At 38.6% G+C, this 16728-nt stretch overlaps 1 protein-coding gene across 2 annotated transcripts in view; it reads right to left on the bottom strand.

The window, feature by feature from the left end:
* Nucleotides 1-584: 584 nt before the first annotated feature.
* The window catches only part of DAAM1 (dishevelled associated activator of morphogenesis 1), a 163797-nt gene continuing 147653 nt past the window's right edge, over nt 585-16728 (bottom strand). The window contains exons 20-26 of one of the 2 annotated variants that reach the window (XM_069487316.1): nt 16416-16504; nt 15440-15608; nt 11946-12053; nt 10502-10562; nt 7581-7712; nt 4430-4600; nt 585-3326 (exon numbers count right to left, since the gene is read on the bottom strand). In XM_069487316.1, coding sequence (XP_069343417.1) covers nt 3117-3326; nt 4430-4600; nt 7581-7712; nt 10502-10562; nt 11946-12053; nt 15440-15608; nt 16416-16504 — 940 coding nt within the window. In that variant the 3' untranslated portion in view covers nt 585-3116. The remainder of the gene's footprint in view (nt 3327-4429; nt 4601-7580; nt 7713-10501; nt 10563-11945; nt 12054-15439; nt 15609-16415; nt 16505-16728) is intronic. The other variant, XM_069487326.1, reaches the window with a different exon arrangement.

Here is a 16728-nt window from a genome sequence, read left to right as displayed (position 1 = left end):
TTGTAGCCTTTGGATACAGTTATCCACTGACAGGATGAAAAACAAGATGGTCGGTAGTTATAAGATCATGAGTCCATTCCCAAGACCAGAAGAATTAGCGTTGGAGCCCTTAGGGAGTCTATCAACCACTGGGACGGTTTGTTTTCAGCCTGACCTTAAACTGGGTTGAGGGTAGCTAGGCAGCCAGAGACGTAGGACAAAGGGAAAGCCTTCAACTTTCAGAGGATATTTACAAAATACATTTCTTAATCTGTATGGGTGGCACTTCCCATGTTGACCTGTAACAAAAGTTAATTTTTAAAAAGGAAATGCTTCAAAATGAAAAGGGTTTTGATTCTGGAGACTAGAGATTCTTTTGTAGACTCTAGTTGAATAATTTCACTAGTAGCTCTACCATATGTAACACGAAACTGTATAATACATCAACCAAGTATAGAAAGAGGTGGCATATGGTACCCTTCTAGGTCCAGCATATACAAATTTAAAAATATGTATATATTTCTGATTTAGTGAACAATCTGTAATATTTAAATTCAATGGTGGAAAGTTCCAAGAAGCTTGATGATGTTCACAAAAAGAATACATGTACACCCAATGAATTCATCTCTTTATTGCATATTGCTATTTTAAAAAAAATGTACAGTCTCATAACACATACAACATCTTTTTTCTCAGTACTATCTAACAACAGTCTTGCACCTAAAGACTAAGTGGTTCCAACTACTAAACTAATAAGATACAAGACATATAATTAAGTTTACAAATTATAATGCTTTTTCTTTTTGGCATTAATTTAAAAAAACAAACAAAAAACTTTAAAATACACACCCAAGAGAGAAAAGTGGCTACTTACACCAGCACCAATCTAAAAGTAGTTTTTTTTTTTTGTTTTTTTGTTTGTTTTTTTCTTCTCAACAATGGCACATGGAATTATCTGCACACAGTTTTCAGGGAAAGGAACCAAACATGGACATGGCAAAGGAGGCCTACCAGGATGGCCATATCAAAAAGAGGATGATTTAAGAAGGGCAAGAGGGACATGCTACACAAACTTGCTCCTTTATGTGACTCTTCCTCCACGTCTATTCCTTAAACCGTAAGACAAAGCCATTTTCAAAATACAGTTTCAAAATTGAGCCAGACCAAATTTCTCCTGCTTGAAGTAGAAAAGAATATACATAGAGGCACTTTAGTTAAGGAATAGACAAAACCATCATTATATCCCACTCCTCATCTCTAAGCCTTTTTGAGCCAAGTCTCCATCTGCACCTTTAACATGGTGGACGTGCAGACCTCGGTTAACCAGGAGTTGGGGGAGCGCGACCTCTGCTTTGTATTTATGACTGTTTTATTTGCTAGGAGTCGTTTATGTCCATATAATGTGTAGAAAGTCACTACGTTTGCAATGAGAAACAAAATGTAAAACCACAGCTCTTGACAACTCTTAGAGCACTATTTCACAGCTTTTACTTAGCACAGATACCTTGCCATCTGCACTAAGCATTATAGTTTATACAAATTATTTTTAAATAGCATGATTCCTGTACAGTGCGCACATTGGTATTCTATTCATCCCTTAATATCCCCATTACAGCATAAGCTCCGTGGGGGCAGGGACTCTGTCTTGCTTACCATTGTAGCCCTACTATGCCTGGTACACAGTAGGTGCTTAATAAATATTTGTTAATTGAAAAACTCAATTTAGTGAGTAAATAATCTAGTGCAATAGGACAAACTACTCTCTCCACAGGAAACCCAACCACAACAGGATCGATGGAAAGAAAAAGAGAAAACATTAGACCGCCCCCCAACTACAAATAAATAAAGCAAAGCAAAACAAAACAAAACAAAACAAAAAAAGTAACAGTCCTCTTTATATATCATATAATTTAAGGATATTAAGAGTTGGTAGGTTATGGTAAGCATCTATATTTTATTTTCTAATGTTCATTGTTTTTATTTATTTCTCCCTGAGAGCTTTATTTTTTGGACTGAAATTTTACAGGTAGCTTTACTGACACACAATTTAAAATGACAACATATAAACAACAAACCACTTCAAATATACTTAGAGATAAATAGATCTGGGCATATCTGCTGACGTTGTTGACATTTTGTGCATTCTCTAAGTGTTGTTTAGTCCAGACCTATATTTACAGAAGATGCAGCTTGTCCTACAAAACAGAAAATAGAAAATACAACAACAACAAAAAGGCACCCCATTAAAAAAATGTTTTTGAAGAATCTTTATCCCTTCAGAGAATTCTACCTTTAAGTCTTGGGTGGGATATTTTATTTTTAAGGTTTATATATCTATATTGTTAGAACAAGAAGCACATTCTGGTAATCTTTTTCTTTAACAAGAGCGTGGATTGCATGAAAATAGTGTTCTTTCTAAAAGCAATTTAAAGAAGTCATCAAGAGTACTTGGCAGAGAACTCGATGAAATTAGGGGGAAAAAAATCAATGTCCAAGTTTTAAATATACAGAAAAATTCTGATTGACATTCTACATAATTCACATTGTGTGCAAGATGTTCTTAATAAACATTTACAGACTGTATCCCCACACCAACGTCAGAAATTCTAAGCTGGTTCTATCGATTACTGATGCGACGCACCAGCATCACATTGTCAACTATCAAAAACCATTTTAAATCTACATTTTTCCAACTCCAGTTCCACCAATGAAAATAATTTCAGAGTATACCAAGCTTGGAAACCATAAAATATTCTGCAAGCCTTTTCTTTTTTTTTTTATACTCTAGGGAATGTCTCTGTCATCTCTTTCAGGAGATAGTATTGTGCTTCTGAACATTCACGGTGTTCAGGGAGAGAAAATGAGCCACACTCAATGTGAATGCATACACGAAGGGTTTCTGAGCACATACGTTAACAAAATTTTTTAGCTATACATATAGGTCTCCAGACAACACTCAGACTTCTATGTACATTTTTTAATACATATATATACACACGCATACATTTACATACACACATTCACTCACAGATGAGGGAAGAAATTGCCACCGTTTGGATTGCAAGGCAGTGTAATGAAAAGTTCTAGTCACTTCAAAGGGCTACTAATGAGCTTTCTAGAAAAGTATTTATGGAAAATTAGAAATTAAGTTTCGTGACTGGTCTCTCTCGGCTGCTGTCCGTCATCTGGTTGGTAATGCGTTTGCGATTCCGTTTCAATTTGGAAAGGTCTTTGTCAAAGACTTCTCCTGAGCGTAACGCTGAAACGAGGTCATCGAACTCTCCGCTTTCTTCACTGTTCTCTTTTGCTTTTCTCATTTTACGTTCCCTTTCACGTTGTTCTTTGAGCTGCAAATATAAAGGAAACTTTTAGAGAAGCGGCAACATACTCCATTCTGTTTTCAGTGGAGAGAAACTCTGTGAAATGGTGATGCTCTGGTCTCACCAAGCTCTGCTCGTCTGCAGTGGCTGACTCCCTGGGTGCCACAACAAAGGGATGACTGGGACATGAGGTCTCCATCATGGAAGTGACGAACAGTGACAAAAAAATTAGCACTGTTTGTGGTTAGACCCTCATCATCTAGGTTCTAGGTAAACCTCATGATATTCTAGTTAAAATGAGAGCAACTGAGGTAATCTGGTTTTATAATGGAAAATGTTATCATTATTAAACAGACCTCAAATATTGGTTTCTTTATGCTACCGAGAGACTAAAGCAAATGGTCATCAGGCCACTTTCCTTACATCAAAGGCTTAGCTTGTGTCTACTGTGAATGCTGGAACCTGCTGCACAAGAGCTACTGTTACTAAAAGCCAAATAATACATACATATTATAGAAAATTTGGATAATTCAGATAAACGGAATGGGGCAAGAAATCATCTTTAATTCTACTACCAAGAGATAACCATTGTGAAATTTTGGGAGTTTATCCCACCACTATTATTTTCTATACATATTTATGCTTATTAAAAAAAAATAAAAAAAATTAAACAAAGATTTCATGTAGAAATCATTTTGTAAGCTTTCTTATATCATTAAATATTCTTTGAAGGCATGTCTTTTAAGGACTACATACATATTCCATTATGTAGCTGTTACATCATTTAGAACTAATGCCCTATTGGTAAACATTTAGGTTGTGTCCAGCTTGGGGCTATTAGAAAGATTGCTGCCCTCTTTGTGCAAATTTATGATTCTTTCTTTAAAATAATTTTTAAGAAATGGAATTCCAGATTAAAGGGTGTGGATATATTTTTAAAGGCTTTGGATATATACTGTCAAATTGGCCAAGAGGAACTTGCTACTACTTTAAAGGCCCAGCAGCATTCTAGAGAGAACACTGATGCCTCCCTCCTTGCCAGCACATCAGAGTGTATCTAAAACCCCTTGGCTGGGTTGCAGCCGTAGAACTTCCTGGAGGAGGAACTAGCCAATTAGTCATCCTCTTGCCTGAGCTTCCATGCGAGCTCGACGCTCTTCTTCCTCCTTCTTCCTTCTCATGTTTTCATTCTCTTGTTTGGCTTCTGACACAGCTTGAAGAAACTGATCAAAAATGCCAAAGAACTCATCCGGCTGTATTTTGCCAGCCTCTTCCCCAAAATGCTTCACTGCTTTAGTAAACTGGAAAAAACAAAGGTTTTAAGAAGTTCAGTATTCCAAGAGAATTCCATGATTAAATATAAATCTCTTTAGAAGAATAAAGCTCAAATTGAGTCATCTTTTTTTTTTTCTCTCTTTAAGAGATGGGTCTCACTATGTTTCCGGGGCTGGAGTGCACTGGCTGTTTGCAGGTGCGATCATGGTGCACTGCAGCCGTGGAATGCTGGGCTCAAGCGATCCTCCTGCCTCTCACCCTCCCAAGTAGCTGAGTCAAATATAACTTGATGGATTTTAGTGAGCCTATATTTATCTTCAGCTGCTGAACATGTCTACTAATCATTTCTAAAGTAAAAATTGTAATACTCCTCAACTTTTGAAACCATTTATTCCTTTCTGCCTCATTTACACTTAACATCTATGATGACTTCCTATGACTTTTTATTAACTAAACAGTAGTGAAAACAAGAAAGCAAAATATTATAAGACAGAGCACCCAAAACATAAAACTAATAGCAAACTCAGCAGGGGTAGGGAAACTTGTACTTTTAACTTTTCTTTGAAGCAGTTTTAATATCATTTATTGGTGCCATATGGTTAATATCGAAAGCAAATGGGAGCCAGTGCTTCTTAGCTGCTTTTCCTTATCATAGCTAATGCTGGTATTGTTAGGCTACTTCCTGGGCCTCAATTAGAAAACTGTAACTGGTTAGGGAATCATTAATGTAACTCAAAATGTATGACTGAGAATATAATTTTATTCCAAACCTTTGTTTTAGAACATTTTTTTCAATGCCAATCATTTTAAACAGCCAAAATACAAAATATTAAGGGAGTGTTTTAAAAAATTAAATAAAAATAAATGTATACAATAACAATAGTATATTCTGTCTCTTTTTACTTTTAACTGTTTCTGTTTTTAATTCTTCCAGGAGTTATCTTCTTAACTTGTGACAGTATGCTTACAACAGTCTTAGCATTATTATAACTACTCAAATGATCTTCAATGCCAGCCAAATTGTTTGTTAAAGTTATACTTCTTTTGTAAGGATATAATGCTGCTACTCCTAAGCTACAGGGATAGGCTTCCTAGCTACAAAGTCAAATGAATTCTTTTGCTATACTCAATCAACTAGTTAAAATTTTCTATATTTTAAATTTTGTTTGTGTTTAGACCATGATGTATTTATGCAGTCCCCCCAAACCAATAGTTTCTAGTTGATTTTATTTTTCTTGCTTCACTTGCCTTTATTATATTGTTAAGTTCTTCTGGTATTTCAGTAACACTATCTATGATACCTTAAGGAAAATGTTTTAAATATTTATTTTAAATAAAATACACTTTGACATTTATATTTATATGACATTTTATAATTATTATTTCATATCTTTACATTTATAATAAAAATGTTCTGTTTACCTTTTCTCTCTTCACCGAGTTGTTCTTAATGTTTTACTTATTTGGAAATATTCTATCAGAAAACAGAGCTCTTTGGGGAAAAATATAACATTCTTCACGCACCACATATAGTGCTCTAGCTTTTTCCAGGGTTTTGTAAGCTAATTTCTAAAAGTTCTGGTATGAACAAAACAGCAATAGACATTCTATAACTGAGCTTCTAAAACATTCAAGTTTGTGTACTTCCAGCCATCCTGAATGATCTTTTTATCTAGGAATTCTAGTGATGATGAAGTCATGTATATTTTAGTCTTAGAAAATCTAAAGAAAACTGGGCCCAGATTAAAGTTCCCACACACACACACAAAAAAAAAAAGACCGAAAGAAAGATAAAAAGGAAGTCGGTTTTGGTTTTGTGTGTGTGTCTAAATAAAAAACCAACTATCCAGTTGCTTCTTATAAAAACGTTTGGGCCCCTTGATAAAGTAGGTACTGTATTGCTCAGTGGAGATACCAGGGCGGGGGGGACCTCGTCCTTTACAAAGCACATACTCCAAAGTGGTGAGGCACACATAAAACGTGGCTGGCGGCTTTCACAGTGGAGGTTTGAACCATGGTTTCTGACATCCGTTGACTGATTTCCATCGTGGGATATCAGAGTTTGGACCCCTAATAGCAGTCATATATACATATTGTCTTCTCCTTTATTTGATAAGCTTGGAGAGGAAGTTTAATGCTGAGATTATCTGAGGTAGGTCAATACAGTCTACTTCTGCACAGTTAGGTATATGTGTACGGTTACATAAACAATCATCCATACCTATAATTGAATAGGTGACCACAGAAAAATGATAGCCATTTATTCAAGATGCAAGTAAAAACAAGAGTGCTGTGGCACATGAGAGACAGGCTGTGTGGAAGAAATAATGGGGTAGGGGAGGGGCTTAATATCACCCAAAAACAATGAGACAGGGAGAGAAAATGAATGTGTGCATGCATGGTACACGAATGTGTGTGCATTTGGGAAGAGGAAACAACCTGAGATAAAGAGAAGGCAGGTGGGGGTGAGGAGTTAAAGATCTTGGTTATTGGTCAACAAAATTTCCCTCTTTGGGAAAACAAAATTTTGAAAATAGCAAAAATTATAGAATGAAATGTCTTACAAAAAAATATACTTCTTACAATGAGACTGTGAATTAAAATGCAGCTCCTTTAACAAGTTCTGCTGGAGATTTAAATAGGTAGTACCCCTGTCCTGCTCAGGTACACTTCATTCTGCCCTAGTTTTCATCATCTACTCTTTTCTGGTTCCCAGAGATAAGTACTTCAATCCTGAACTATATTCTGCTTTTATACTATTCAGAGCCTTAAAGGTCTAAAGGCAACACAGGGCGGTTAGACAAAAATGTATTTCAACTCATCACAGTCTGGGAAATGAAAATATACCTATGATATACAAAACAACGATCTACTACTTCATTTCCTGTGCCATGATGTTTGGATCTCATTCCTGCTGCTTCCTGTACAGTGTAATTAATATCTGAAAGTACCAAATTAAAGCCCAGCCCTGTCAAACAACACTCAGTGTGCAAGGGGGAAATTTACCAGGTCTTTGGCTTCTGCTAGAAGGTCTTCAACATCAGAGAAGCTGAAGCTGGCTACTGTGATGAACTGGCTGACAACGGACACAAACTTATCTCCAGGCTGTGGGGGCTGAGACTTCTGATATTCCAGCTCCTTAAACACAGGAAATGAATAACGTCAACATAGGCTTCAAATACAGACACACCTTGTCTCATATTCCATATGCCTCAAATGTAATAAATCAGAATGGCAGACATATCAAAACTTGTCCTAAATGTTTTGTGATACTCCAGCCCCCCCCCAGCCCTTCCTCTCACCATGCTGAAAGCCATGCCCATGTGCACACGCATATTTGCACACAGCAATTTAACCAACCATCTGTACTTTATCAATGTGATTTCTCATTCTGGCTTTAGAAAGGAAGCAGATTTGCATTTGGATAAAATTAACAGAAGTTAAATAATGGGAGCAAACTGGATTCAAAAGGTCTGTGAGTGAAAACAAGAAACTTTGATTGTCGATATTCTATGCTCAGAATTCTGGTGCCTTGATTTTTCCTTCTTTCCCTCTCTGCCAAGTCTATTTACTTCCTAAATCATGGGATCTGGGTCAGTAGAATTTCACCTGTAGCTTTTGGCACTGTAATCATCTACCATCGTTCATCTTATCCATACCATTCGGTTTTTGTGAACAGGCAGGTAGGAGAATTAGTCTCTTGTTATTTATCCATATTCTCCATCACCACGGTGATGAACACACAGATGGTTCAAATAGAATTTCAATAATTAATTTTAACCATTGCCAGATGCACATTCTTATTTAATTCCCACAGTACCTCTGTGAGGCATCATTACCTCCATTGTACTGACATACAAATTAAGGTTTAGAGGAATTAAATTCTTTGCCCAAAGTAGCTCATCAGTGACAGGGTCAGAATTTGAACTCAGGTCCCTGACTCCAGAGTGTCAGTAACAACCACGCTGTGTACCAATTGACTCAAACTGGATTGCCCTTATTTTCTTCTGCACCTGCTTTGGCAGAGATATTAACAAGCAGGGGTGTAGGGGTCACAGGTCACGAGTTCTGACTCAGCTCTTCCGCTGGTTTGCTGCTTATCCATGGCAAGTTGTTCTGGACCTGTTTCTTCACTTTTACAAGGAGGGCACTATCCACATATCAGGAGACTCAAATGAAATAACTGAAGTCAAGATTCTCATATTATAAATTATGAAGCTGGCTCTGACGGGAAGAAATTGCCATGATTCTAGTACTTGGGCCTGGAAAGTGAGTACATGTATGCGTTTGGTGTGGGGATGAGAAAGGCATTTTAAAATGTTTCATTAATGTATAATTTCATAAGAATTCCAGCTCTGATACCTCATACAATAGAATCAATTTATGCCAGGCACAATTAGGACACCTGAATATTTGAACAGGCTAAGCTCTGCCTCCTACTGTTTCTTACAATGCTACCTCTTGACATTTAGCTGTCAGGGGCGGGAAGGCTTCTGCAGCCCCTTTCCTATGAAGGGTGTGAGGAGTGTATATGACCCAAGGGATGGAGCGAGTTCAGCAAAACTATCCTTTTAATAAACAAACACAAAACTCCCTTGGAACCTCCCACCCCCGGTCCCAGGCCTTGCTCTCGACTGGCTCAGACGCAGGGGTCAGAGCATCTATTATCAAGCTTTAGGCCATCATAATGGCCACAGGCCCACTGGGGCTGGGAAAAAAAGTGTTCACTTAATTTGTTCACCTCTCTCTTTTTTTTTTAAACTGTCCCCTCTTCCCTCAAACAAAACAAAATAAAAAAACCCTCACATGCTCCTTAATTTATTAAAAACAATTAGAAAAAATTAGACATTGTGACTTTAATTTTTATTAGAAGTGTGTCTTTAATGAATTCAACCACTTTCTATGGCATAGTTTTGTGATTAAAAAAAGAAAAGAAGGGAGCGTCCTCACGGCATTACTGATAAATGATGAGAAAGATACCTATGAGAGGCAGCTCTCCAAGCTGCCTGCGAATCAGTCTCCTTCACCAAGCGCAGACCCAAGCCAGGTCCGCTGTCCTGAGTGAGGCTGCCGCTCTGCCGGATGGTTCCCATCCCCGACCCCCCTCTTGCCAGCAGCAGCACCTGTTCGGCACCCCCACAGCACTGTGCTAACACAGTCCCGTTCCATCCCACTGACTCCTCCCTGCCTCTGGCAGCCTGACCCGCTTTCCTTTCCTCTGAGGCCTGGGCCCAGGTTGTCTTGAGTGCCTGGGACACCTGCCTCCTGGGCACCTAAGTTTACCACTCTCCCCACAATCCTAAACCATAGCTCAAAGTTCTTTTCCAGAAGAGAAGCTTCCTCCAGTACATGCCAATTGTTCCATAAACCTCCAGACTACCCTCAATCTACTCCTCTTCCTCCAGGCCCCCTTGTAACCACGGTGCTTATCTGGATGTGGCCAGACTGAAGGAACTGCTGCTCTGACTATTGCAACACCTGGAAGGCAAGGCACAGACGTCTGCTTAGTAAATACGCCCCAAAGGACTGACTCAAAGATGACACAGAAGTGCTATTGCTCTACTGCAAGTGAACATCAGGTATTAATAAAACATGGAAGCTGGGCGGGTCCTTGAAGATCAATCTAGCCCAATCTACTCATTTTAGAGAGTCCTGCCTCACAAGTGAATGGGTGGCACTGGGGTCCTGTTTCAAGCTCATGCAGCAGTGACCCACATGTGACACTTGGGGCCTCCATTCAAGTCACCAGGCTAAACGCAGCCTAGCATGCCTTTTCTTCTTAGTGGCAGTGATTGTTTTTTCTAAATCAATAAGTGTCCATCCTTGGCATAATACATGCCAAGGCAACCAGCAACTCATCCACTGGGAATCACCAGTCCTAGAGATTGTGAAGGGACTGGGAATTAGAACAAGAAACAAATACTCACTGTCTCTACTGCTTTCAAGCCACTTCTCAAGGTACTTATTTCTTTGTCCAGCTCGGTCATGCTGTTGTAAATAGGAACATTTTAGTAATCAACGTGTGACTTACATGGATTAAATATAATGTGAGCTTAAATATTTCATGCTTGGAACTCCATATTAGTTTATTTTAAATGTTCAAGATTCCCTTCCAGGTTCAGATCTCACAGAAAGACAACAGTGTTTTAAACTTATGGAATTTAGGTATGAAATTATATTCCTTGTTTTCCATAGCCAGCAGGTATAGGTTAAAAATAGCAGAATAGAAACATCTCCCATTTGTATAAAAAGATTTTACACTTTAATCTCACAAAAATCTCACTTCAGCAAATTACTTTATGTGGAAACAAATTTCTTGCCATACTTGGCTCCCTTTGAAAAAGTAAAAGAAACTGGTTTATCCACAATCATGTTCACATTGTGTTCTTCAAAATTATCATACTGCTTTTCACTAAGGCTATGGTAATATGAATATTATAAGGTAACAGCTTAAGTTTCAATCAACAATGATTTTTCTTAAAGTGTATTAAATAGTTTTTCATTTTCATTTTTTTTTTTTTAAACAGGGAAAGATTCCTGGGCATCTCCCATATAAAATGCTTTCTATTTCATGGCTAAACATCAGAGATTGAAACTTAATTCTCACAGATAATTCACAACATACAAGGAAACTCTCCAATACTTCATTTATTTTAATATTTTAATTTCATGCCTTACATAGTATACTTCTACCAAATTCCACAAACAGAAGGAAAAAATTAGCCTGCTCATTATACTTTTCAAATTGACTGTAAAAAGATGCAGTTTAAGTTTTTAAAAAAAGAGAGAGCCAAAAGAGGAAGGGAAGAATTGTAGGGAAAACTGCCTGCTCCTAGTTTCTGAAACGTGGTGTGAAGTTTGTGGGAAAAGTTTGGCAACTTTCCATTTTATTTTTAGTTTTTCTATTTGCATAAAGACTGCTTCCCATTAAAGGGTTGCCTTGGTTTCTGGGAGTGTGTGCATATGTGAAAATTATTAGCAACGCCCTTACATTTAGGTCTTCTATTTGCTTAACCATGTATCTTTATTTAAATAAAGGCCCTCTGACCTATATTTAAAAGAACTGCCTTTTAAAAGTACTTGTGAAACCCACATTCCTTTCCTATACTCTCAGTAACTCAGAAAATTAGGTTTTATTAAAGTTAAAAATTGCATGCAGCAGTACTCCAAAAGAGTTAGAACAAATGTATATTCAAAACCTTGTAACACATTTGAGAGATTTTGGATATGATTTAAACTTTACTTCATCTGATGTTCAGGGGAAAACAAACAGAAGGACCCACTTCATGCAATGCTAACTAACTGTCTCAATGGTTAAGTGCACGGGCCACATGATTTAAAAAGCTAAAACAAATCACTATAAGTACTTACTTTACTTTTGCGGCTTGAGGAATATCCCGCAATTCTTCATTTAGATTGAGAACATTGGGGTATTTATTTTCCACAATAGTTATGAGATAGTGCAAAAGGGTAATGTTCCTACAACCAAAGAAGAGAAAAGTATTAAACATGGTCAATATCTACACAGGATTTATAGCTCAAGTGGTAGAACCCACAATGATGCTATATTCCTGCATTAACTTTGAAATTGGGAGGTTCCTTAAGGCAGGGATTCTCAAGAGAAGGGGATAACAGGAGAGCCTGCATCAGATTTACATACACGGATGTCAAAAGGAAGAAAATGGGGGTAAGAATCACATTTCTGGCCCACAATGAGCATCCATCCTTCAAAATCCGGGTAATGTGATGGGTGATTGATGTGAATCTGCACCATTGCCAATGGGGACAAGCTCAAGTTTACCTTTGCAGTGGGTCCATCCCAAATGGGGTGTGCCCTGCAGGTTCGTAACAAGTCGGACGGGGTGGGGTGAGGAGTGAGGGATGTTTAATCCACTAAAGAGGGCACCTATTTTCAAGTCTAAAAGTATAGAGTAGCAAACTCACTGATGAGAGTTATTGATAATTTTTATTTAAGGTTTTGTCCAAAGGGTGGTCAGAAAGTTAGAAAGCCCCCTATATCAGGGCAGAACCTGGAAGTGGGCCATAACTGTCATCATGTGATATCTTTGCAGCTGTGAATCCACTTCCTAATTTAGCAACACTTTAGCTCCTAACTGCATAAGCCTGAGCAGTTATAGCAGTTGGCTGTGCCAGCTCTCTCTGCGGTGGTGACAGGGCTGAACTCTGCCTGACCTGGACTGAAAAGGCGGGCGTCTGATAACAGTATCTACTAGGCAAAGCTGTGTCAGTCTGGTCCCACTGTCACCGACTGCACTGCACATTACAGTCACCTGGACTCCAGATGCCTGGGCCAACCCCAGAGATTCATTTAATTGGAATGAGGTGGAGCCAGGCGTGGGTATTTTTTAAAAACTCCCTGGTGACTCTAACATGCAGCCAGGATCAAGAACTACAAATCTGCTTAAGTTATCATAATCAGGAAGATAAAAATGCATTTCTTTAAAAAACATTTTCATGATTTAGGCAGTATGCTAATGCAAAATGCCAAACCACAATACTCCCACCCACCTCTAACGAAAATAAATCAGAGTTCTCAAACAATTTTCATTTCCATGACAGTGAAAACCATTTCTAGTTACCTTTGTGGTTTCACAGACACAGCGCAATCCTATTCCTGAGTTACCTGACTCCCATTTTTAAAAAATTTCCCTTTATTTTTCTTGCTCTCAATAATTAGAAAACAATGGCCCATCAGTACAAAACAGTGGCTAATAATTCTAGTGACTTATTTTTCAGATGTTCAGCTGCAGCCTTCCATTTCAGTTTCACTATTCACAGAACCTACCTGTCTGCCCATGTCCCTCTCACCTAAGATGACAGGGGACGGAACTAAATGCTAGCTACCATCACAAGAAAGAGCAATGCTATTTTTTTCCATTATTTTAGAGAAATGCTTTGTTATTTAGAGACATTTCAATTAATTTACTTAATCATATATGCCTTTGAGGTTACTACAGAATTTATATAATGTACAAGCCTTTTCAGAAGAATGAATTAGAAAGGCTCAAAGCCAGATCAGATCTTCCCCATTTGTTTGCTATCCAAATGATACCTCATTTGAGTAAACACAAATTCTTGAAGAATGAACAACAACTAAACAGCCACACATCCGATTATTCCCTGGTTGCTACAGTAACTGAGCCTTCGACGTTGAGTGAATGCACCCTTCACGCTGACTGCCCCACCTGTTATACTGTCTGGTTTAGATGCAGTCGAACAACACTGAGTGACTGACTGCTCACTGGCAAGGAACTCTGCTTGGTTTGTAAGACATGGGTGTTACATTTGAGGATCAAATATAATACTAAAGGCAGAAAAAAACAGGAAAAAGAAAGATCAGAAATACTTTTAATTCATTCTTCTGAAAAGGCTTGTACGTTATATGAATTCTATAGTAACCTCAATAAATAAGCAGATAATCACGTAGTAAGTGCCAGAGGACTGGTGATTCACTTTCATGTGTGTTTGTGTGTGTACGTGTGTGCAAAACACCTTCCTTTTAGTGGCTGCTTTCATATGTAAATAAGATCTGCTAGTGCCCTAGCTCCCTACTACAACCTCCAAAGAAGATCCATCTGTTGGTTAAGAGTAGAGCTGTGTACAGACCAACAGAACAGGCATCGAATACCTATAAGGCCAAATAGCTTGCTTGTTACAACCTTAGGCAAGCTAAATGAGCCACTTGACCCTGCCTCAGTTTATCTGACAACAGGTGATAACAGCATTTGGCTTGTGTACTTCACAGGCTGTTGTGACAATCAAATGTGAAAGTGCTCTGAAAAGGATCAAGTGCTTACATTAAAAATAAGGTGGCAGAGCTATAACACAACAGCTGCTCTTCATTAATCTGTATCTACATGACGCAAAAATAACAAATTAACACATGGCTTATTTCTTCTAGGATGAATTCAGGGTTGCCAGAATACTATGCTTCATGAACCCTATAGAAAATATCGGGTAAAAAGCCTCATTAGTTAGGAATAACTAGGGTGAACAGCCCACATTTCTAAAAGGAATCTGGGTACAGAGAAGCCTACATCAGAAACAATTGTGCAAGTCCCTTTGAAGTCAGTGAGAACCTCACAGAAACAAAGATCTCAGGGACACCAGAGTTAATATGCCTAATGACCCTACCTGTTAATGAAACAAGAGCGTTTTCACATCTCAGTGTCTCTAATGAGAATCTGTTCACCTAAAATGCAGTGTTGTACACTTTCTAGGAAGCATTTTAATGAGTCGAGGGATGAGCAGCTGAATACTAAGAGCCAAAATGCATTTATTTATACATCATAGTATTTTTTGCTATAGCTGTTGGCTCCAATGTATAAAGGAAAACACAACCTAAAAACCCAATAAGTTTCACAGTCCAGCATTGACTGTCAGTTTTTTTCTTTTCTCTGGGACACAGTTTTCTGTAGAGGAGGAGTGGCTGGGAGGGGTTGTGAGGAGACTTCCAGGGCACTGGTTATGTTTTGTTTCTTGATCTGGGTGCTTTTAATTCATTCAGGTGTGTTCAATTTGTGGAAATTCATCAAGCCTTACATTTATGATTAGTGACTTCTTTTGAGTACATTATAATAAAAGGTTTATCAAAAAAAAATTGTTTTTTTTTTTTTTAAAGGCAGGACTAAAAAACAAAACCCTTGGAATAGATGATGTCCCTGTGGACCAAAGATGGATGAAGGACAATTGGTCCGACAGGAACTTGGGAGAGGTTAGAGAAGAGTCAAGAGAAGGGAAGAGAGAAGTGAGAAAGAAGTTCAGACTGAAGACTGCAGTGTCATGGACCAGAAGGGGACAAATCTGAGCCCTGACCTAAGTGCCTGGACCCCCACCATACTTACTTGTCAATACTGGATTTTGTGTCAGCTATCTTATTTAGGCTGGAGATCTTGAATCCATATGCATTCCCTCTTTGGCCTTTATTCATATAGTTTCCAAATGCCAAAACCACCTCTAGCAACTGCTTGAGGGCGGCACTCCTAAACACCTCTTCTGAGCCAGAACGAATTGCTTCAAAACCAAACATAAAAACACAAGTATTACAACCAAGACTTTTCAGTGATACCCATCCTAAATCCACATACCTAATAACAGACATTGAAGATGTAAGACTGGATTATTAGACTTCCAGGGAGCACTTTCAAAACGCTTAAACCAGAAGCAAGAGGATGGGGAAGCAGATAAAGTTGTTACCGATACCCACAGACAGGCACAAAGTCCTGCCCTTTCTCAGGAGAATCCTTGGCTAACTTGCCAACCTCAAACATTGAGAAGTACATAAAATAGTGACTCCATTTCCAAACTTTCTTTGTAGACACTTACTTGCCTGGTGTGAGTCAGATCAACAGGATTACTGATCAATTCCACTGATAGGAAACTGGTCAGATTTGTTACACTATAGTTTGCAGGAGTCACAGCAGGGATTGGCACTCAAGCACACTCCCGAATCCAGCCTGTGTCCTGTGGCTCTGCTCTCCATCGCAAACATTTAAAAACTTAACAGCTTCAACTCTTCCCTTGAAAAAAATCTACTAAGGCCCTGTTGTAAGAAAGCTAATTACAGGTTTGATGCTAGCAGCAGACAAATTAATTTCTCACCAAAAGCCCAGCCCTGCAGAGGAAACCAGGAAGCGTGCTGTGAGCCCAGAGCCCAGGCCAGGCCAGTGCACCAAGCGCTGACCTTAATCATCCATCAGAATTTCAAAAGATTTCAAGCAGATCTCCAAAGCGATCCTGTTTACTGTATGCACTTGGATTGCACTTGTAAATGGGTACTACTGACAAAAATCATTTCCAATCTAAGCAGCTTGACTTTACCTTCCACTTTAGGTTTCACTTCCGCCACGCGCTCCGCAAACTTCTTTTTGAAGTACAGCGATTGCAATCTTTGCTGATAATGATTAATTCTGTAGGAGCAAGCATGGACTAATTAACATTCACTTAATATGCCTACGTTCACTTACTAGCCACGGAGGCGCAGGTCCCTTGGAGTGCCTCCCCAGCACACATGCACACAACAGTTCTGCTCACCAATGGGCACACAGGGCACGTGGCCAACTTTGCCTGGAGAGCCCATTTCGGTCTGTCCTACAGTGGGCATCTGGGCCACTGCAGTACAGTCCTTGGCTCC

Source organism: Eulemur rufifrons, chromosome 2 (assembly GCF_041146395.1).
Source record: "Eulemur rufifrons isolate Redbay chromosome 2, OSU_ERuf_1, whole genome shotgun sequence".
NCBI lineage: Eukaryota > Metazoa > Chordata > Mammalia > Primates > Lemuridae > Eulemur > Eulemur rufifrons.
The sequence above is the reverse complement of the archived record's forward strand: the minus strand, read 5'-3'. Positions and strand labels throughout refer to the sequence as shown.